The sequence below is a fragment of the Pavona decussata genome, unplaced genomic scaffold (genome assembly GCF_977016875.1).
Source record: "Pavona decussata unplaced genomic scaffold, jaPavDecu1.1 SCAFFOLD_135, whole genome shotgun sequence".
In the NCBI taxonomy this organism is placed as follows: domain Eukaryota; kingdom Metazoa; phylum Cnidaria; class Anthozoa; order Scleractinia; family Agariciidae; genus Pavona; species Pavona decussata.
In genome coordinates this window covers 133,825-156,542 of record NW_028145548.1, presented here as the reverse complement: position 1 = coordinate 156,542, position 22,718 = coordinate 133,825, and the positions used below count along the sequence as shown (strand labels likewise).

Genomic DNA, 22,718 nt, shown 5'->3' with positions numbered 1-22,718 from the left:
AATGGAACCGAGATGCTTTGTTTTCAATGCATTGCATAGCAGAAGAGCAGATGCTGTCTAAATTAGATGAGATCGGTACGAGTAAATTTGTTACGACAGATTTCGCGTTTCACTTTAATACGTTTAGCAAGCGCATTTCAATAGCTTTGCAATTGGAATAGAATACATAATCAGGTAGTAACAATAGCTTGTATGTTTTGAAAGGAATATTTGATCGACTTGTATGCTACCATAAGAAGTGAACATTCTCGGTCGCATTAACAACCGTAGTGATTTGTATGTCATCGCTCGATAGTTTACTTGTTTTCGCTTTTGCTGATTCATATTTAGCCGTTTACTTATGTAATTTTCGCTTATAATCATTCGTTTTCAAGGAGTTCTTATTGTAATTTATTCTAGTTCAACATGTGGCTTGTACACGTGTAAGAGTACATTGTACGTTGCTCATGTACTTTGCTCGATCACGCGGGTCCTTAACCTTTTTCCTGTAATCTTATGACTCAGCAATTCTTTTGATGTACGTTCAGTTTTCCGCAATCAAAGTTCAATATTCTTTGTTAAGGTAGTAGTCCGGAAAAGTACTCTCCTTATAACGATCTCTCAACAATTAAGCGCACGTGAAAGTAATATATTCTTAAGTAACAGTTTCTATTTTGTGCTCGTGATATCACGTTGATATTGAACCATCAAGGCTTGTAAACAAAGAAAGTACTTTGACCTTTTGTAATTGATAAGTATAGAAGCACTAGGCGTACAATTGTAAATCGGTTACATCGTGGTTACATTCAAGATAACGTCCTGTTTGCGCGCTTGGTTACACCGAGGTGAAAAAACGCAGTGCTGAATAAACCTATGCTGGAGTGAAGAAGATTGTCTATTCTCTGCTGTTCGTCGAGTTCCAGCTGGCTAGATCCCTGTACCTAAGAGTTGTGACGAGCTGTCTTGCTAGCGAGCGAGTGCTCTCAAGCTAATTTCCCCCGATACTGTCGAGACGCCGTTGAAGTTCAATTTGTCTCTCCTGTGCGCTCGAGCAGGAAAAAACCCGTCGTCACAGTGGAAAAGTCCGTCGTCACAAATTGTAGTGGGGTGGGGGAGACCAGTACTTGGTGGTTGTTAGTTGTTGTTGTTGTTGTTGTTTTTGGTAAGTGAGTTGCATTACGGGTTAACATTAATTCAACTTTTCTCTGATTTAAATTGCATGTTACAAGAAGCTTGATGACTTTGAAGACATGGATTTCTCAAGACTCTGATTGGCTGTTGGATGAAGCAGTGTCGGATGTCCAGGGGCCCGTTCCTCGAAGTTACCGGGACTTTCGAGAAACGGGCCCCTGGTAGGATTTAGTGTCTTAAACCGGCCAAACGGGGCATCAGTTCTCCTGGACATTGGAAGCTAGCTGTGATTAGAAGTTATGAACGTGCAGTGGTTTTCATAAAATGTGGTAAATGCAAAGCAAACGCATCAGATTTACCTCCACACAATCCAAAATGAACATGAATGTTACAATCTTGGGTGAATCCTTGCTCCTTAAGAGTGTGCTCGGCAGATACCTGCAATTGGACAGGAAAAAAGCTTTATCCAGCCACTTCCTAAGGTTTTTAACCATCCTAGTTTTAATTGAAACTGGCGAGGCCAATGAAAAACTCTGACCGGCTTGGTACAAAATCTCGTCATATTCTTGTAAAACATTTCATCAGAGCGAAGGAAACACTGATGTGATCAGAGGATTTCGTCACATCGGTATGACCTTTTCTTTAGAAAATCCAGCGGTTTTGCTTTTTTTACATTTTAGGGAACGTAAGGACATTCGTTCTCCATTGTTGGTCGGAAAGATGCCAAAACGCGGAAAATTTGTTGGAATCACAGAAATCATGCCAAACCGTATCGGAGAAAGGGCAAGGGTACCGGTACATGTATTGGCTCTAGCCGGCATTCAAGACTATGTCCGTTTGCTATCATTAACTTACAGGAAACGGAGGGGCCATTGAACTACAGGCTTCGGCCAATGCAGATCCTACAAAATTGTTTCCAAACAATTAAGAAAATTCCGCAAGCGAGGAAACTGGGAAGGTCGATAATATTGAAGGGGAGCTATGGGAGGAGCAGCCTTGTTGAACTACGAGTTAACGCTTTACTCTATCTCAGTGTTGCCGACATGGCCGAAGTGTGTACCACTGTAGCTTAATACAAAATAAAAAAAAGACGTGTATGATGATAGGAAAAATCTATTTTCATGTGTGGTGGGATTTGACTAATTCAGGAACAAAGCTCTAAATAATATTATAAAAAGTCGTGCGATGAAATTAAACTTGACGCCGATTCACAAAGGTCAGAGAGCAACAGTCCCCGGATACTGTTTGTTCCAATGGTTCACGTCTTTGCCGACCACATAGACTACAGTCACTTCTCAGGGCGTGCTGTCCTGACTTGAAGTAGATGTCCGCTCAAGGGTGGTTCGAAATTTTCGCTTCGATTATTCAGTTGTTCCAGGCATTGTTTCTAGGAAACTGTTTGGAGATAGTTGCACGGGTTGACAGGGTTTCCTTTCGGAGCGCCCGCACAAAGGGGCGACGTCAATATAGTACTATGTACTTACCTTTCGCCCCTGATGCAGTAGAATGAAGGAAGAGGGTAAGGTTGGGCATTTCTTCTGAACAGCTTCCCTTAAGGTACGGCCTGGCTCGTCCTGCCTTAGCATCAAAACCAATGGCCTATCTACCTCAATGCCATGTACGAACATTTGATAGAACTCCTCCCTATCGAGAAAAACATCAGATTGAATGAATGAATGAAATTCTTATATACCGCACACATACCAAGTCTCATGGCGGTTTAGAATTCTTTGGAGTGAGATCAGACGTCAGCATGTGAAGGCGCCTCTGGCAGCCGCTATCGGTCCATATTAGATTTCACCCACCCACCCACCCACTTAACCCAAGCATGAGTGTGAAAGATAGAAGGCCAGACCACAACACCAGGAACTATGTCCCCTCCTCTTGCAAACAGTATGTGGATCCTTTAACGTCCCACAAAGTAATCCTGAACGAGAGTTGGGAGACGGGACCTTCGATTTGTTGTCCTTATCCGAGAAGACTAGAAAGTCTAACCATTTGCAGATGTCATTACAAAGGCAGCACTTTTCTCCTCAATTAATTTAAAGACCCTGAGTGTTGGTCCGGCCGGGATTTGAACCCGCGACCTCCCGTACGAGAGCCCGGTGCTCTACCAACTGAACCAACCGGTCGGCGGTTACCACTGAGAGTTACTGCGCTGGGTAGCAGACGTTTCCTACCTCTTGTGTATTTTCGTAAAGTTAGCGGCGGCCGAAGGTCGAGTTGTCTGCCTATGGCCAACTAATGTGCAACAAACTGCGCGGATGCTCAAGAAAAAACTCTCAGTTGTCGCTTTGTGCAGGAAATTGGAAGGGGACTGAACGAAGGATCACTCGTCTGGCGAGACCTTATTAAATAACGGGTCTTTTTTGTCACTGGTCAATCAACGGATTCCAAGCGGATGAATTTTCCACGTTTCACAAGATGGTGTTTCCCGAGATTGATCACGGGACATTCAAAGCACCATTGTGCCCGTTTGAGCTAGAGATTTTGCGATACAAAGGCAAAAAAAGAAAAAAAAAGAACGAAACGGTAGCCGAAGGCAACATGATGCTGGTAAATCTTTCAAGTTTTGTAATATTGTTTTCCGTAATCAGCTAATGCCTCCCCAAGAAGGGATATTTTTGTCCTCTATTGTCTTCAGGAAAGACTGACCAATCAGAATCCACTGTATGCATTTTCCACATTTGTTTTCACCCACGAAAAGCAGGCACGAAAAGTCGTCGATAACCTGTATGTTTTGAGGGAGCCTGGAACTCGAAATTTTGTTGTAATGCGCGCGCATGTGGAGATCGTGCAAAAAATAATCCGCCGCCCGGTGACAAAAATTTACGTCGGTCGCTGCAAAAACAGACTTACGTAATCGATGACTTCACACACGGGAGAAAGAGAACGTCGAAAACAAAAGCGCCGCGTTTGCAATCGACAACTAAAGTACATGTAGTTTTCGCGATAACAATTTGCTTCGTCTGTGGTCAGGCCCTTTGTCACGAGATAAACAGTCACATGCATGTCAGACAGAATGCACACCAATAGTGCCCGGGATAGTGACGGGCTCAAGAAATATCTAAACTTCGACTCCCCATTAACATTTCAGCCCCTTATTTGCATTATTAACGCAAATAAGCCCTTTATCAAGTCAGTATGGAGGACTGAACGCCAAGCCGAAGATTGAAGGTTGGTATGAGCTTAATTTATTAGCTTACACGAACGCGAGTCTGTAGTGGGTTACCACAATTTGTTTTATTTCGTTTCAAGAAACGTCACATTGTCTGGTAGTGGTGGTGGTGGTAGTGGTAGGTGGTAGGTGGTAGTAATAGTAGTAGTAGTAGTAGTAGTAGTAGTAGTAGTAGCAGCAGCAGCAGCAGCAGCAGCAGCAGCAGCAGTAGTAGTAGTAGTAGTAATAGTAGTAGTAGTAGTAGTAGTAGTAGTTACTAGTAGTAGTAGTAGTAGCAGTAGCAGTAGCAGTAGCAGTAGCAGTAGCAGTAGCAGTAGCAGTAGCAGTAGCAGTAGCAGTAGTAGTGGTAGTGGTAGTGGTAGTGGTAGTAGTAGTAGTAGGGTTACCCTTATTGTCCTTTTTTGCAGTTTAACGTGAACTACGCAAGCAGAGGAATACATAATTGCTTGGCCCGGACCATTTAGTCAATTGTTATACCTGGCAAGACGGTGGCAAGACGGAATGATATGACGTGTTACGTTTCAACCCCCCACCCTCCCTAAAAATAAAATTTTTGCTGGGACACAATGCTAGCAAATGCATTACCCCCTCCCCGCTACACACACTTATCTACACTGTATGTAAATAAAATGTAATTATCAGCATCAATCAGCATTACAGTTCTAGTTCAGCTGTTTTCAGATCTCTCATCCACAGTTAAAAATATGTTTCATATATTTACATTCACATAAAACAAAAGTTTGCATAGTCTTTTCCCCATCTTCTCCTTCCTTTCCTCTCTCTTTCTCATCATTCTGAACTTCCTTAGGGCCTTAAAACCTGTGATTTGGTGTTGTTTCACACAAAGAGCTCAAATTTCCATCGGCCACCTTTTCAGACTGTTTGGGTGGATATACATGATATAAAAAAAAAAAACAGACAACTTCCCCCACCAGAAATAACAATCAGCAGTCCACTAGAACTCATAAGCTTAATTCCGTAAATGCTTTTCAGATGACATGCTCAAATATTAAAAACATCCTACTTGCATGCATCCTCATAATTGTCTTACTCTATAAGTTTGACTTACACTGATATAGTCTTTTCTCTTTGAGCAGTGGCTTTAGGATTTAGGTGAGTAGCCTTCTTCTGGAAACCAAAAACATGTTAAATTAGAATAAGTCCCAAATTACTCTGCATTACCACTAGATATCAGAAATGTGAAGCAGTTGCCCCTAACCCCTCACCCCTTGCCCTCACTAAAAAAAATGCAGGCTTTGGTCAATATAATTTATTATATTTATCAAATGGAAGAAAAATCCTCACAGTAAGTACGCAACTTAAGCAGTTGCAAAAAGAAAGCCTGAAAAAAATTCAGGCTTGAACGGGATTTGAACCCATGACCTCTGCGATGCCGGTACAGTGCTCTACCAACTGAGCTATCAAGCCAACTCTGCACCAGCATCCCAGAGGTCATGGGTTCGAATCCCATTCAAGCCTGAATTTTCTTCAGGCTTTCTTTTCACAACTGCTTAAGTAACGTACTAACTGCAAGGATCTTTCTTCTATAATAAATTATACTATCTGATCTTTCATCTGCAGTTCAAAATATATGTTTCATATATTTACATTTCATAATATTTATTATATTTAGTAAGTCACATGATGGAGGAAGCCCAAGCTGTGAAAGTCAGGATCAATTATTCAAGTAACAGTATGAAAAACATTTAGTCAAGTGACAAGCTACTGGCTGCCTACAGTGTAACACCATGTTGGCGCAGATAACAGGATGGGACAAAATGGCAGGGTAAGCAGATAGAAAATAAAATGAGTACATGCAGTCGGACCTACATGTATATTAAGCAGCCACCCTGGGGACTTTGAAAACTGGCCACTTAATAGAGGTTGGCCGAAATGGCAGTCAACATAATTTTATTGCCTCTATATATATAGCAAAACGCTTTTTGAAAAGTAAACACATGTGAACAGAGGTAAAAAGACAATAAAAACTAAACTTGCAACAGCAAAAAGGTGGTCATGGCCACCTAATAGAGGTGGCCGTTAAATAGAGGTATCAAATACAGCACTTAATTACTGACAAATAATTCCGGACTTTGGAAAGTGGCTGCTTAATAGAGGTCCGACTGTATACTGGTATTTTTTAAATCAAAGAATGGGATGCATACTACTGTAGTTATGTAATGCTTTCTTGAGGTATGCCGTGAAATATCCCATGAGTGACTTGATGTTTCTTAGAATACACACGAGCCTTTAGGTGAGTGTGTATACGAAGAAAAATCAAGTCACGAGTGGGATATTCATCATGGTATACCACAAGAAAGCTTTGCATAACTAATTTATCCCATGCCACTCATTGAAGCAACACGAAACATCACTCTTTAATGCTTTAACAGCAAATACAAAGAGTGAAAAAACAGATTGGCAACGTTTCTTGAAAGTTCATACTTTTGATAAAAAATTTAAAAAAATTAATATAAATAGGTACTGCTCATTAAATGTATAAAAACCTTTGTAGGCTGCTAGGAACGCCGGGATTTTTCGTGGAAATTTATACTACCCGTTGCATACCGCAGAATATGCAACAGGTTTCTAGCTTTCTGATTGGCTGTATGCTCTATGGCATGGGATAAAAACAGTAACAATAATACTACCAAGGAGCCTGCATGGAGCAGGGCTTCTGATATTTCGCGCGGTCATGGAGCCGCGAAATTCAGGTATATCCACGGAATCCCGCGAAATTCACAAAAAAACGCGTAATACCGCGAAATTCGTTAAAAATCCTACCAAATACATGTCGGTACAACATTATTTGAAACTTATCTTGGCTACTGGGGCTGTTTAATTTCCATACATGCAAATTTATCTTGAAATTTCGTCACTGCCACGAGTAAACATAAACGTGCCATAACTACCAGGCGTTCTTAAATTAATGTTGCGAAAAACTGGGCACAAGAAATGAGAAGACTTTTCGGTGACACTATACAGAGTGGTAAAGGAAACTGCTGTCTGCAGTAATGCAGGCACATGTTTAATCGTACGTGCAGGACACAATCGAAGACACAACAATGTTTTGACTTCACAAATGGATTTGAACCTTCGATCACGAACAATCTTGCCTTGTAAACTGCAAAGCAACACAAGAGACCAAGGAGAGAAAAAAAATTTATTGCGTTGCTGTGTTCGGCTCTAAATTGCAGCTGAAAATGGAGGTTAACCGGCCGGGCATTTCGGTAACGCTTATGTTTTTCTTGTAGCTCGAAACAAGTACAATTGCCTTGAGAACTGTGTTGGATCAACTTTTGTGTTTTCTTTCTTGCCCTGAATTTGACATCCTTCCAATACATCTTTTTTTTCTGGAATCTTTCTTCTTGGCAATTTCTTCTTTGTTTTTCAGCAAAATTTGGCCCGAAAATTTCCCCGAAATTCCCGCGAAATCGGCCGTTTATCCGCGAATTTGTCTCCAAAAATCCCGCGAAATTTGACCTATTTCCTGCGAATTATCAGAAGCCCTGATGGAGGTACATGTAGTCAGACAAAAGACAGGGAAAAATTGAATGGTAGTTCAGGCAATTTAGTCGAAATTTTAACCTTTTTGGATCCTCACTTCAAAAAACAATGACTGTGAGTAAGTACATTGTGTTTAAAGTGTACAATAATTGACAGAATTTTCTTTTATTTGCTTGATAAAATGTTATAATGTTGTTCCTGCTTTGTAGCAACCAGCAACCAGATGTAAAATTTGACGCTTTATACGCCGCAAACACAGGAAAAAAAAATTGGTACAGAATTTTGTTTAGATTTACATACAAGAACAGCGTGAATATTTAAAAATAAAACAAGATTGTTATATACACTTCAATTAAAGCTCAAGAAAACTTTTACCTTCAATTTTTCTCCTTGTTTACTTAACCAAAATGCTTTCTCCAACTTAGCCCTGAGCTTTTGATCATTGCATAACAAATCATGTAGTGAAACTGAAATCATAAAAAAAACACATGAAAATTAGCCAACATATATATACATAATCCAGGTAATAACTTTTAAAATTTAATGGAAACACAACTGTGCACTGCTCTGGTCAGATTAATTAACAAAACTTGTAGAATATTTGAATTTGTGTGGCAGTGATACAACAACATGGCCTTAGCTCCCACAAGTCTCCTGTGGCTCAGCGGTAAAGCATCTTAACTAGTAATCAGGAGGTCTTAGGTTCGACTCCAGATAGGAGCACTCAGATTTTTTTTCCCGAGTATTCCTGTGTCACTTACTGAATAATACATCATTCTCATTAATATTTATTTGTCAAATGAAATATATATTGGGAAAAGAAATTGTTTCCTGATCCTGTCATTTAAACCAGTCAATACCTAATTAGACGACAACTGGTGCGCTCAAAAGATCCCACAGTGAAGGAAAAGAAATATGGGGTTGTTTAATTACAAAATTCACTACAAATATGGTGAGGCAGTGAGACAGTGTGGAGACTGAATGTTGGAGAGACCAGAAGAGCCTTGGGAACCATGCTTTAAAGGAGCACAACAACACCAGTAGATCCTAATGTAACACTCCCTGCACATCTTCAACAACAATCATCGCGAAGGAAACTAACATCCTAAGAAGGAGGATTGGAAAGGACTTTGACATACAGTGCCAGGGTCCCACTCTTACGGTGTTTTAATTTTTGCATTTAGAATAAGTTTAATGTTGACTTTATAAAATTCCCCATGCCACACTCCAATAATTACATATAAAGCAACACTTGAATAAATGCAGTCATTAGTTTACTAGATTAAACCTAAGATTGAAAATTTTTAAGAATATACTACCTTGAATTTGTTTGGGTAGTACATCTATGGTAGAACCCACTTGCTCAAGAAGGAACTTAATAAGAGCTGTGCTACTAGCATGCCGTTCCTTGAGTTCCTGAAATTGTTATTAATCATTGGCAATTATGTGACAAAAAATGAAAAAAAGTTAATCATCAATAGCTAGGTTACATATATATAACTGCAATTGTTAACACAACATTTGTATTGTTGGTATCTCATTTTCAATCACACTTTTTTCAGCAAAATGCCTAAAAGGACCAGATTTGATCAGTATTTTCAGTAATTAAAATATTTACACTATAGGTAAAAGCAAATTATAGATGAAAACTTATTAAAGTACAGTGTAGCTGTAATAAAGATATTGTTAACGTACACCCTTGTTGGTATCACTTTCACCCAGAGATTTTTATCAAGGTTTTTGGTAACCCCTGAGTTGCTGAAATCATGAAAGTACCTGTTTGTTTGGAAATAAAATACATCTTTGTTTCTTCAAAATGATAACCAGGGGTAGTTTGGAGGAGGACATTCCCAGGTGGAAATCTTATTAAGATCTTATTAAGATTCTTATTAAGTTTCTTAACAAGATCTCATCTTACTTCTTAGTTAAGATTCTTACAAGATTCTTACAAGATCTTGTAAGATTCTTACAAGATTCTTACAAGATTCTTGTAAGATTCTTACAAGATTTTGGTAAGATTACAGTAAGATCTTACAAGATCTTAGTAAAATCTGATAAGAATCTCAGTAAGGAACTTGCAGTTGATAGTCAAGATCTTACAAGACCTTGTAAGATTCTTACAGGTTTCTTACAAGATCTTGGTAAGATTCTTATTAGGTTTCTTAACAAGATCTTATCTTAGTTAAGATTCTTACAAGATTCTTACAAGATTCTTGTCAGATTCTTACAAGATCTTGGTAAGATTACAGTAAGATCTTACAAGATCTTAGCAAAATCTGATAAGAATCTTAGCAAGGAACTTAAAGTCGATAGTCAAGATATAATAATCAATCTCAAGCTTAAAACATCATAAGAGGTATTATAGGACACAAAATCAAGATTTGACCAACAGTTTATTAGAAGGTCTCACACCATAAAATTGTGAAATTACTATAACAAAGACTTAAAAAAACCGTTTATATGATCTATAGAAAACCTGTTATTTCATTTAATGATAATTTTTTGTCCCCTTTATTTACAAATCATGCAATAAACTGAACTGGAAACTGAGTTTTACTCAAAAATTAATAAGTGAACCTATTAAACTCAATTTGGTTTGATTGTGTCCCAGAAAATTTACACAAAGGTCTGCATTTAACTCACAGATGCTCACTCAGTTCAACTGGCTCTAAACATGCACTTTCATAATTTGTGGTGGCTCAGAAAAATACCACGGATGCTTTCACTTTGCAAGTGTTGCTTGCCAGCTCCAACTTATAAAATTAATAAAATATTGAAAAATTAATCTTCTCCCACATTTCATTCAGCTGCACCTCCAAGGCTAGAGGGACCTGTACAGGAAAATAAGACAGTCATGTTAACTTATGTCCTGACCAGAGTACACAGTGTTATCTCATTCTCTTACTTCAGTCAGCATTCTCACAATGTTTTGTAGTAGCACATGCAGACAACTCAGCACTGGCTGCCTTGTTCATGGGAAACCCAAGTCTAAATTTAGATGTGGCTTTGATGTAAAAAGAAAATTTCATGCTCAAATACAAAAAGATTACTATAATGGTTATTTCATTGTTAACTGTACAGATGTATGTCTGGGCAGTGCAACTTACATTGTAGTTGTGCCTGCAGTGAAATAGGTCACTCTTTATAAGAAAACATGATTGCATTGATCAAAAGGATTGTTACTTAGTGTTCCCTTTATTTTGCTTGCTATTTTCAACTAATGAACTATGGTATCAAGTACTGATCAAATGCTGTCATTATGCAAGTTACAAAATTTTATTTAGTATTATAGTTCCTGAGTAGGAGTAGCAGAAGTCACGATTTACAACAAAATTAAATCAGTTAAAATAGACTCCAACAGTCATAAATATAAGTGACTTTATTGAGCAGGATTTGGTGACTTGACTCTGAAGTTGCAGTGTTGAGTCTCGACCTTGACATTACAAAATGGAGTTGAAAATCTACAGTAAAACCGAAAATTGTGCACTTTAAGTCAGTTCTTCTGAGTGATCACAGTGACTGGCTAGGTTGTCATTAACTTTTTATTCAATGTTGCAGTGAGCTTTTCACCCGTAACAATCTTGTTAGTTCCTGATCTGAGTAAAATGAGCCATACACTCCACGAATATCATAAACTGATCTTCACGCCAAATCAAGATCGATCACTCACGTTTTCAGCTTATACCAAGACTGTCATGATATTAACCCGGCTACAAATTACTCCATAAAAACGTTTTCAAAGGCTTCGTATAAAAACTAAATGGGGAATGACCACCTCAACAATCTTCAAGAAGCACGTATGCATGCTCGTTGTCTACATGGATCCATGTTGTCTGTAATTTGCGTGGATGATCACACATTTTCATGCAGTCTTTCACAAAATGATTGGTGTCGAAACTTACCTCTTTCTAAAAAGTGATTGTCCACAGTTTGCTGCTTGAAGCCATCATTTTTTAGCTTTAACAGAGGTAAAATCCAGAGGAAATGTGTGCTGAAAACTTGAATCCCGCCTAAAATCTAACATGAAACGGTCTTTCTCCGAGCCTGCAGTGGCATATCTGCTGACCAAAATGGTGCCCAGTCTTCCCAGTCTGAATGAAATCCAAGATGGCTGCCGGTGTTGCCTGCGTTGCTGTGATTCAGTGTGATTCCGGCCCACGTTTATCCACGTTTTCTTGCTCATTTTAAAAGCTAGCAGTGTATATGAAAATCGTAGGAATTATGATTCAAAGCACTGTTGTTCTTTTTGGCATTAAATGGAGTTTAGATTCATCAAAGAAGGTTTGTAGGTATTAGTGTTTTCACAAATGCGTTTCAGTGTTGGACGGTGCATTAAGTTTTTTTTTATGCAAATACAATCTGTGAACTGCAAACTGTAAGTCTTGACAGTCATATCTTTTAAGCCTTTTTTTAGAAACACACATGTCTACATAGCGTTTATCAACTTAGGACACTGAAGAAAGAGATTATCACAGAGAGTCTTGCTGGCATTTATTGTTAGATCCTGAGATAACAGAAGGTTTTTTTTTTAACTAGATCTTCATAAAAACTGTTTTTAAAAGATCTTTTTCTTAATTTCCGGTATTCGTGCTACATACATACATACATACATAATCTTTATTTAAACACGATGATAATTAAAGCTGTTAGCTTGTGGGGTCGTGTGTTTACTTCTAAACTAACCTAATCTACTTTACATTAGAATATGTCAGGTATGATAATAGTTAATAGTAGACAAAATTCTGTTGTTTATATCGTGTGGTTGATGCAGATGTGCAGTTAAACTTAAAATCTTTAAAAAAGTTCTCAGCGCTGACCCGCTTTCTGAGGTAGTTAAAGTTCGGGGACGCCGCTGCCTCCTTGTCGTTGTAATTAACAAAATTCCATAAGGATGAGCCTCTATATGAGAGAGAATCTTTCATATATCTTGATTCGCACCTTGGTACGAGGAGACAGTTCTGCTCTCGAGTGAAATAAGTGTTAACGCGGTTTTGATCTTACCAAGATAATTGTAAGGTAGTAAGATCTTAATCAGAATGGTTGTAAGATTTTGGTACAAATTTTGATTAAGATCTTATTAAGAAAACATTAAGAAATAGGTAAGATCTTATCAAAATCTGTTTAAGATCTTATTTTTAACTGATAATAAGATCTTAACAAGATTCTTGTAAGTTAATTCTTAAGATCTTAACAAGAATTCTTATTAGATCTTGTCACAAATTTTGATAAGATCTGAATAAGAAAATATTAAGAAATGGATAAGATCTTATTAAAATTTTTTAAGATCTTATTGATTGTTAGGTTGAGGATTTTTTCAAGATTCTTACAAGTATCTTACAAGAATTTAGTGAGATCTTGTAAGAACTTTTAAGATCTTAAAATGCTGAAGATTGTATAGTTTGTATTAAGATTTTGTTAAGAAGCGTCGTAAGATCTTATTAAGATCTGAAATCTTAACAAATCTTAACAATATCTTATTAAGATCTTAATGTTATTTTCATTCTTACAAGATTCTTACAAGATCTTGCAAGATCTTACAAGATCTTAATAAGATTTCCACCTGGGTTGGTACTGGTTGACTGTTTCACTGCCACCATCAGCCAAAACCAAACGATTGTGGTCAATTACTTCAAGAGAACTCTGCTCTCCTAAGTTGTCAGGCAGCCACAAATACAGTGTATGGGTGTCATGGAGTATCACATTACTGGAGAAGTCCATCACTAAGTTGTGAGATTAGAGTCATCCACCATAAGGGACATGATTGAAGAGCATAAGATGTCCTCACAGACCTTGGAAAACTTTTTTAAAGTTGTAACTGCAAAACGGCATGCCCCAGGAACAGTTCACAAACAGAGAATTTAAGAGTATCAAAACCACTGAGCCAGAGACAATATAAGTTTGACCAAATCCTTACAACAGCTGTAGCATGAGGAGGTATGAGATGAACCAACAGCAACAGGGCACAGCAAAAGGGTCTTTTCTCCAAAGATGGATTGTGAATTAAAGTGCCATAATAGGGCATTTGAAACCTGGACATGTATGACTGATTTCAACAAATACATCAAGAGGATGTACCCCCCCCCCCCCCCACTCCCAAACACCAATCCTGCTGGATCAAAATTGAGACCATGTCCATGAAGGCAATATGTGCCCATGCAGAACAAGGTTGTAAAAATATCATTTTGTTAGTGTGGTACTGATCAAATGTATATTATGCTGGCAGTAAAACAAGGTTCAAGCCATGCCACCATTTGGGGGTGAGCTGGTGGTGGTGCAATACAAGAAAAAATAGCAAAATACATGTATAGTAGGCGTGCATTACAAGCACCATTACAAGGACTGCATAGGACATAGCATAGGACAAGTGTTTCAATTAATTAAACAGTAAGCAACAATTATTAAACAATGATATGGTATGAATACTTATATATACAAATCAGAGAAGAGGTAGTTATTACTAGTAATTACCTGACAAAGAACTGAGTCACAAAAATCCCCTCCATTGCAACATGTCAGTTGCACAATCAAATCCAACAAGCGTCTGTGGCTTTTTAGCTGGCAAGCAAGGCCATTGCACTACAAAGACATGTAATATGTGAGTGTACAGTGTAGTTCAGATTATTTTCTTTCTGAAATTGTGCATTTCCAGAATATCCATGCCCCCTGCCCCTACAGAAGGTCACCAGAAATTCCAAGGGGGGAGGGGGGTTGGGGTCAAAGGTAGAAATTTCTGTGGGGAGGGGGGGACTCATGGGAAGTTCCTTTTCCAGAGGGTGAAGAAACATGTAAAAATTGAAAGCAATGCACAATTGACCCAAAGCATGAAGTAACTCTTAAATACACTAGCAGTGTTTTGAAAAAAATTCCAGCTCCTCCCCATTGACATGCGGTTAACATTATTAGCTTTAATGTTTCTGTTTTTGCTTTGAGGTTGCTAGCAGTACAATCTCCTGAAAATGACGTGAAATGAAGCCCGACCGAGTTGAAATGGCAGACATGACAGGAAAAACTTAACCCCAGACTCCCAGCGGTGTCTCATTTTTGTTCCGACATACTGTAACTTCCAAATAGTATTGCTATTTTGTTACACTGTACCTAAGAAATTTTTGTGGCACTTTCCATGTTTTTAAAGGGGGTTACATTTCATGACAAGATCTTTTCAGGCCAAATTTTTAATCTTTACTGATAACATGTTTAATGTATAGAAATGCCCTTTAATAATTATTGATTCTTAAAATTTTAAGCTAATTAAAATTCCTAAGCTAAATGTTTGCATCAAAAGCCTCTCATAAAACAAACCTGTCACACTTAAGTGAATCGAGAAACTTAATTGTTAATATTTGTGAAAGAATGACAATATTTTATTATTATTATCATTATTATTATCATTATCATTATCATTATCATTATCATTATCATTATCATTATCATTATCATTATCATTATCATTATCATTATCATTATCATTATCATTATCATTATCATTATTATTATTATTATTTGTATTATAGGATACTTGAAATTCAACACCAAACCAACTAACTCAATTTAGATTTGGTTTTCCTTGGAAGTTTTAGTGAGCAGGGTTTCCAATACTAATTTGGCTGATTTGTTAACAACCAGAAAATGTATTACATCAGTTCTAACAGAAAATGGGGCAAACCAAGGTCCCCAGACACAACTGAAATAAATTCTGGTCTGTGTTATGCCCACACTCAAGATACACCCCAAAACAACATGAATTAGCCCTCATGAATTTAAGCATAAAATTGTATCAATCTTACCTTGTCAAGATAATCTTGTTCCAGAGCTTTTTCTCGAATTTTATCTGTACGTGATCTTCTAAGGGGTTTCAACTTTTTGTACAAAACTTTACCAGAACAACCAACAAGATGTTGAGCTGGAGAAAAGATTTTACTTTCCTCTGTGGAAATCCTGCAAGACGCCATTGTTTGAATATATTAAATAATAAAGTTACGCGTTTAAATGATAACAATCCTCCCACATTTCAATGTGTGAAAAATACGAATGTGGAGAGGGTAATCGTTCAGCTTAATAAATATGTACATACAAATTCAGATCGTTTGCGATATATGTATGTAATCAACCACTTCAGAAAAGCACCACTCGATCGATTTCATAGGGAATCGCATGACTTATAAATTCTAGAAATGTGACCGATTGAACCAAACGAGGAGAATAATGTTAAGTCGAAATTGGGTCATCAGGTAGAGTTAAATAACGTATAATATTGATCAAAATCTTAACTTGAAACTAAGAAAATTGCATGATTATCATGGTGCAATAATAAATATGAATAAATTTTCTCTTATCTATTCACACATGAATGTTACCTCTGCATGCATCTCGAAACATGTACCATAACTTTTAACTTATGGTACAAAAAATACGATAAAAGATTCCCTTACTTTCAAGATCTGCTGTCCACGCTTTTAAAAAATTAACCAAGGTACTAACTTGTTACAAGCTAGAATTAGCACAAAGAAAGAAGAGGCCAATTGCATCAAAAATTTAGAGATTCATTTGTGGTATAAAGGTCAGCTCGTCCTGTCAATTGTGAAATTGCAAGATAACCGAGTTCTAGACCGATTATTTGTCTAAACCCTTAATGATTACCCTAAAAAACAACCAAACGTGTCTAAAAAAACATTTCTCTTCAAGAAATACCGAATTTCCTTAGAAAATGCTTAGTAAACAGCTGCACAAACAGTTCCAATTATTCACGTGTTTGACTATCTGTTGTCGTTCAATTTTCGCGTGATCGACGGAATTCGGCTGGTTTTCTAAAACCAATGTCATTAGCACATATGAAAGCCATTGAATTGTCCAACAGCATTTCTAAAATACAACAAACCTTGGGTTTTCTTGCTTTTTCCTCATCGTTCTTGATAAGCGTCGCTTTAAGTATCTTCTTCTTCCATCTTGCTGTGAAAATTTGAAATCGAAAGTGCAAACGAGGAAGTGTTGTCAGTAGACCGCCCAATCGTCTGACAGACAGTACACAGTTCGCATGCGATGCCGGGACAACCCTCCTGCCACCCCAGCCCACCCCGGGGGTCGAGAAATTGAAGTGAGTACAGGAATGCGCCGCGCTTGTGTTTTAATTTACTTTCTTGTTTGTTTGTTTCTTTGTTTCAAATTAAAACCCTCGTTTTGGAACAACTGCCCACATTGAAAGACCCATCAATGGAACCAGATCATTTGCTCCTGACCAGAAATTATGGCCGAGAAAAACTTCCCGAAATCGTAACGAGCTGTAAGTTTTTTTTAAAAAAGCAGGTATCAGTAAATTGGAGGTTTGTCTTTATTGAAATCCCCTCTCTTCCCGGAAAAATAGTGTTAGTTCAGCCGTTTCATGAAGAGGAAAGTAAAAACATAATAACCAAATAAATAACGTTTAAATACATATATTTTTTTACCTCTACTGCACCAAACACTTCGCCCTAGGCTAGGCCCTCGCCCCATCCGCCTTATGTTCACTTTAGAATCGCGTCTTTCAAAATTGTCTTGACTTCTCAAAATGCCTCCCTTCCCCCCCCCCCCCCCCCCCTCCCCGATTCATGCCTGCTTCGCAGGCTACCTTGCTGAAGGAATTTAATTTACACGCCACTCCTTGTGGATTTATTCAGTTGCAACTCGAAAACCGGCTACCTACCCCACGGGAGGAATGTATGAAACGTTCGCTACCCTCCCATCCCTAGCGGCAACCCTTGTTAGACTTCAATACTCTCTTCCGGGAATGTTCTGTTAGGATGCATCACTGAAACTGGACTAATTTGACTTATGCAGCAGAATGGGAAACGCTTCTTCAGTCGAAGAGATCAAATTGGGGGATAGAATCGGGGACGGTGCCTACGGAGAAGTTTTCAAAGCTGTCTGGTGCGGAAAACCTGTCGCAGCCAAACGAATCCGCGCGGTCTTCTTCGAAAGTGATTACGATGGAAGCATCAGAGCAGCTTTCTTGGAGAAGTTCAAATCAGAATGGGAGATACTCAGGAGTCTGAAGCACCCCAATATTGTACAATATTATACCGTGATTCTGCCTCCTAGCCCAGAGACGCCGATTATCGTAACCGAACTGCTAGAATGCGACTTGGCCAAGTACATTCGGGAATCGGAAAGCAAACCAAAAGTGTCTTTCTCCGAAGTCGTTAAAATCATGCTTGATGTCGCCGAGGCTCTCCAATATTTACATTCTCTTAAACCTCCGATCGTCCACCGTGATCTGGCAAGCAAAAACGTCCTGCTGACGAAATCATTGCATGCGAAGATCGCGGACTTGGGTTTGGCGAAAGTTTTCCCTCACGGCGCGATGCTTGCGACCGCAGTGCCCGGTACCCCGGTATATGCAGCTCCAGAAACGTACCCTAAGAAGACTGGAAGATCACTGTGGGATAACAAAGCGAGTTACACGGAGAAAATCGACATATTTTCCTTTGGCGCTTTGATGTTGGAGACGATTATTGGTCATCTTCCCGAGCGGCTTTTGCCCGACCCGGTTCTCGAAGGTATTTGATTCCTTTTCGATCGACTTGAAAAATGTTATTGAAATTTTATAGTGGATATAATTTGGCTTCTAAAATTACAAGGTGGTGCAGTTAGTAAACATTTTATGATGAAAATATATTTGCTTGTTTTAATTAAGTACGCTAAGATTACTGAATTACTGTTTTAATTAAGTAATGCTGTAAAGATTACTGAATTACTGAGCCGTGAGTAAATGTTTCGAAATAATAATGTCACGCAATTCATAAGTAGCAGATTGTATACATGTAATTCTAGCTTAGTTACAAGGCTTATGGGAATAAAACACAGAAAATAATTTTTCATCTCTAAGCCTTTCTTAAATGTAATTTCTGTCATTTTATTCCCCTAAGCCTCGAAGCCAAGTATAATTTATTGCATGGTCTATATCTCCACCACCTCATACAGCAAATTTTACTAGTTAAAACTATTACCACAGGAAATTACTGCTTAGTAGCTCTTAGGAGTTTTTATTTGAAAAGCCATGCACAGGGTCATAAGTTAGAACCACCTTGTACATCCATTATGTCTGAAAAATGTATGGTTACCCTCAATTTTCATTTTGGATACCAAGAGCACTTGCTAAGTTCTGATTTCTCCGCATGATTTTAAACCGTGCAAATATATCCCTGATAGCCACCGATAGGAAACCCAAGTATCTCAAGATGCGCAGAACGTATGCACAGTAACAAAAGTAGGCACCGTCCTCAACATTACATTGAATTGATTGAAACAGAACTGTGATGGTCTCTCATTTATTTATTCTTTGATCCACACTTCAAATATACGAATTTCATATATTTACTTCCAAGACCGTAAATCCGTAATGCCGTTCGTCCCTTTTGTTTTAGACGGGGAAATCGTTCCTGAGTATATCCGACGGAGTGAGGATCTTGAAGAAATGGGGCCGGATCACCCTCTGCACAGCCTTGTATGCCAGTGCTTCGAAAACATCCCCGAGAAAAGACCCAGTGCCAATGAAATCGCAGCAACCCTGCTGAAATTTTCCAAAGCCGCAGGAGGAAAATTATCCAGTAGCCCCGCGGGTGGAAAGGTTGGGGCTATGTCTCACATTAATTTCGACCACAAGTTCAAGATTCTGGTTCTGGGCGAATCCGGGGTTGGCAAGACTTCCATCGTGACTCGCTTCCTAGATTCCAGTAGTCCATTCCCTGACGTACCAGTTCCAAGCACCATTGAATCTGAAGACCACTTTGAGCGTCTGCGCTTTCGAGACAAGTCGGTCCATCTTCATTTGGTGGATGTTGGCGGGCACAGATTCAGTCCCGCGGCCAACTACGTGCCTCAGATATTCCGTGGAGTCCATGGAGTGGTCATTGTGTTCGACCTCACCTCCCAAGTGTCTTTCTTGGAAGTGCCAACGTGGCTGGAAGCTGTGAAGAAAAGATGCCATGAAGAATTGCCTATCGTGCTGGTTGGGAACAAAAATGACGAGTCGGAGTGGTGGGCTGATACAAGGAATGTGGAAAACTTTGCTTCGAGGGAGAACTTGTTCTACATTGAGGCCAGCGCTAAATCCCGTGAGAACGTCGACGAAATCTTTTCTGTTCTCATGGATTTAATGATTGAGCGTGAAAATCTGCAGGAATCTGCGCCACAGGCCAGCACACTCCTAGCTTCTCTGCGGAGGACACTCTCTGAGGAGGAGGCGACCGAGAAGAGGCTAATTGCTGAACGCCAGCGAAGCCTTCGCCATGAAGCACTCGGTCCAGAGGTGATCGTTTTGGATCAGAAAACATCAGGGGATAGCAAGCCGGGACAGGCATCTGAGCAAGATGGAACCGGAAACGGAAAAAGGTGTTGTCTAGTGTTCTAAACTACATGGAAAAAAAACAAATTTCCGTGGCAACATTAACAAACACCGTATCATTGGTTTTTTAATTATGCATATCAGTCAATTCCAGCTGTGCCCATCCCCCCTCCCCTCGGGCAATTGTGGGGCATTTTCCCACGCTGTCCATCCCTGGGCTCGCGCATAAGCCTTTCACCCGGTTACCAGGAGCATTTGACCATATGACTTTTTTCACCTTTCGTTAATGAGCAATTCATGATCATCGGCAAACAAAGTAAGTTTTTTTTTATTGAATACATGTCTAAATAGGAAATAAATGGGACGCTAGAGCTGCAGAATAACTATTTTTACTATACTGCAGCAAAAACGACTTAGCTAGGACTAAATTTGGCCTGAATAAGCTTAGATTTTTTTGAAAGTAGGACGAGAAACGAAGAAAATAAAACATTTTTGAGGCACCCCGCAACCCGGGGCATTTGCACAACTAGTTTGTCCCGCCTGTGGGGCATTGGGCATTTGCCAGTTTATTAAAAAAAAATTCCAAATTCTCTAGCGTTAGCCGGGGGGGGGGAACTGTTGAAATTGACTGACGCATCAGTGTGACATACTGAGTGATCATAGCGCAGTTGGGAAAAAGCGACTTTTTTTTGCAGTGTAGCATCTGAATGGCTGAAAGAAATGCATGGGAGTCGACCAGAGATTCTACTTAACAATCAGACTACAGCACCGCATTTCTTTGACTGAGAAGTCAAAAAGGTGCAGGCAAGTTCACTATCTTTCGTTGAAACAAATTGATAGTGACGATTTTGCTTTCAGAGTCGCGTATTCACAATCTGACACCATATATAGTTAATCGAATGTGTACTAGCTCAGACACTACTACGGCTACTTATAACTTGCAATATTACTCACTTAGATGTCGGTTTCTGCGAAAAAAAAATATTTGCGAGCTGTACATGAAATATCTTTGTTAAATAGGCTTACTTAAATGGCAGTTTAATGTTAAAGATAAAAGTTGTATCAAAATGTAAGGAGAATGGTCAGTTACTTATGTCATAAATTAAAATGTAGATTCGCTGAACTGAAAATTAGCCTGTACGCAGACTAACGTTTCCTATTTCCTGCATGCGCACGTAGGATAGAGCGTACAGAAGCGTTTTTTTTTTTTTCCAGTAAGCAGAAATTTACTATCCCAAACCCTTTTCAAGACAACTGTACCCTAGATCTTTCTCTCTCTGGGCTGGCCCCACTTGGCTTACTTTGCGCTTTTCCGTCACTCGTGTCGCACTATAATTAAATAAATGATGTTTCTCTAAGTTCTTCATCAGTTCATTATTGCTTTCATATACCATGGAACTTTATCGTATTTTCCCTAGGCACTTCCGTTTCGTGGTTGGTTTGGAAGTAATGTTACTTTTGTCAACTGGGTGTCTATCATCGTTGAATCTGTCCTTGAGACGTCGCTTAGTTTCACCTATGTATTGTAAAAAAAAGGAAGCGGTTACATTGTACCATGTAGATTAAATTTTTGGTGTTACAGGTTATGTGCGAAATGATGTTACGGGTTTCGCCTGTGGAAGAAAATGTATAATGTTTAATTAAGACCGTTAGTAATGTAAGGACAAGTGGCGCAATTTTGTCCACAGCGGAAAGATCGTGGTGGTAAAGTAGTGCTGTTAGGAGAGCTGTAACACGACCAGTTGGCAAAACTAACATTACATCAACCTAACCACTGTCACACTGAGTTAACCACTCCTCACGTGATTCAATCAGAAAAGCCAGAGAGTCTTTTATTATAGATTTAGCGCGCGGGGACCTTGGAACCCTACGATTTGAATAGACGTGATAAATTGCAATTTTTTTTATTTGTTTTTTTTATTATTATTATTTCATTTTCTTATTTTCTTATCTTTTGGTACCACCTTGTAGACATCATTTCCACCGCTCCTATGTATTGCATCATCCTCCATATAATATTGTTATTTCATTTATATAATTTAGTAACATCTAAACCTGAAGAAGGCTGGTTTGGCCAGCCGAAATATTATGTTAACTAACCCCCCTTCCCCCATGGGGGTAACACCCATATACAATGACGCGGGTAACTCCCATTACTGACTTTTATGGAAAACATTTCGTGGATTGGTATTGGCTATAACATAAAAAAACATAAAACAGGAGCTATTTGTCAGTCAAAGAATTAAATTTTTTGTCTTATTCAAAAATAGAGAGAGGTGAAAACGAATTAGAGCCACGCCACCAATCGAGATTCTGGTTTAATAGCGAGTTTACGTAACAGGACGGCTGATGTGGTGGGACGGCAAATTGTCCTTGTGTAGCCAACGTGACGGCAAGTATTCATTACTCTAGATTGTAACATTCCTACTGCTCGTGGTTTTCAGGTTGTCACAGATGAGAGAACACCAGTTTTAGTCGAAAATCGGCTCAAAAAGTGAAGGTACTAAGCTGTCATGTTGGTCACACAACGATAATTCACCGTCCCCTTCCCTCAGCCGTCCTATCGCGTAAACTCACTAATCATGGGATCGGGAGTTCCTCCCTCAG

At 38.9% G+C, this 22,718-nt stretch overlaps 2 protein-coding genes and 2 long non-coding RNA genes across 6 annotated transcripts in view; 2 read left to right on the top strand and 2 right to left on the bottom strand.

The window, feature by feature from the left end:
- The window catches only part of LOC146467466 (uncharacterized), a 38,645-nt gene extending 21,817 nt beyond the window's left edge, over nucleotides 1-16,828 (bottom strand). For 2 of the 3 annotated variants that reach the window (XM_085125810.1, XM_085125812.1), the window contains exons 1-8: nucleotides 16,671-16,828; nucleotides 15,580-15,730; nucleotides 14,264-14,371; nucleotides 9,115-9,211; nucleotides 8,171-8,262; nucleotides 5,358-5,416; nucleotides 2,595-2,754; nucleotides 1,470-1,548 (exon numbers count right to left, since the gene is read on the bottom strand). In XM_085125810.1, coding sequence (XP_084981936.1) covers nucleotides 1,470-1,548; nucleotides 2,595-2,754; nucleotides 5,358-5,416; nucleotides 8,171-8,262; nucleotides 9,115-9,211; nucleotides 14,264-14,371; nucleotides 15,580-15,730; nucleotides 16,671-16,696 — 772 coding nt within the window. In that variant the 5' untranslated portion in view covers nucleotides 16,697-16,828. The remainder of the gene's footprint in view (nucleotides 1-1,469; nucleotides 1,549-2,594; nucleotides 2,755-5,357; nucleotides 5,417-8,170; nucleotides 8,263-9,114; nucleotides 9,212-14,263; nucleotides 14,372-15,579; nucleotides 15,731-16,670) is intronic. The other variant, XM_085125811.1, reaches the window with a different exon arrangement.
- LOC146467468 (uncharacterized) lies at nucleotides 2,946-9,089 on the top strand. Its single transcript, XR_014867716.1, has 3 exons — nucleotides 2,946-4,287; nucleotides 5,922-6,074; nucleotides 8,649-9,089. It is a non-coding gene; the product is annotated as an uncharacterized LOC146467468 (long non-coding RNA).
- On the bottom strand, nucleotides 10,170-12,299 carry LOC146467467 (uncharacterized). The gene is made up of 2 exons (XR_014867715.1): nucleotides 11,698-12,299; nucleotides 10,170-10,626 (listed from the first exon to the last, which is right to left on the bottom strand). It is a non-coding gene; the product is annotated as an uncharacterized LOC146467467 (long non-coding RNA).
- Nucleotides 16,829-16,969: 141 nt separating the features above from the next.
- Nucleotides 16,970-21,241, top strand: LOC146467465 (uncharacterized). The gene is made up of 2 exons (XM_085125813.1): nucleotides 16,970-18,324; nucleotides 19,192-21,241. The coding sequence occupies exons 1-2, from the start codon at nucleotides 17,610-17,612 to the stop codon at nucleotides 20,175-20,177; spliced, it is 1,701 nt and encodes a 566-aa protein (XP_084981939.1). The 5' UTR covers nucleotides 16,970-17,609; the 3' UTR covers nucleotides 20,178-21,241.
- Nucleotides 21,242-22,718: the final 1,477 nt, after the last annotated feature.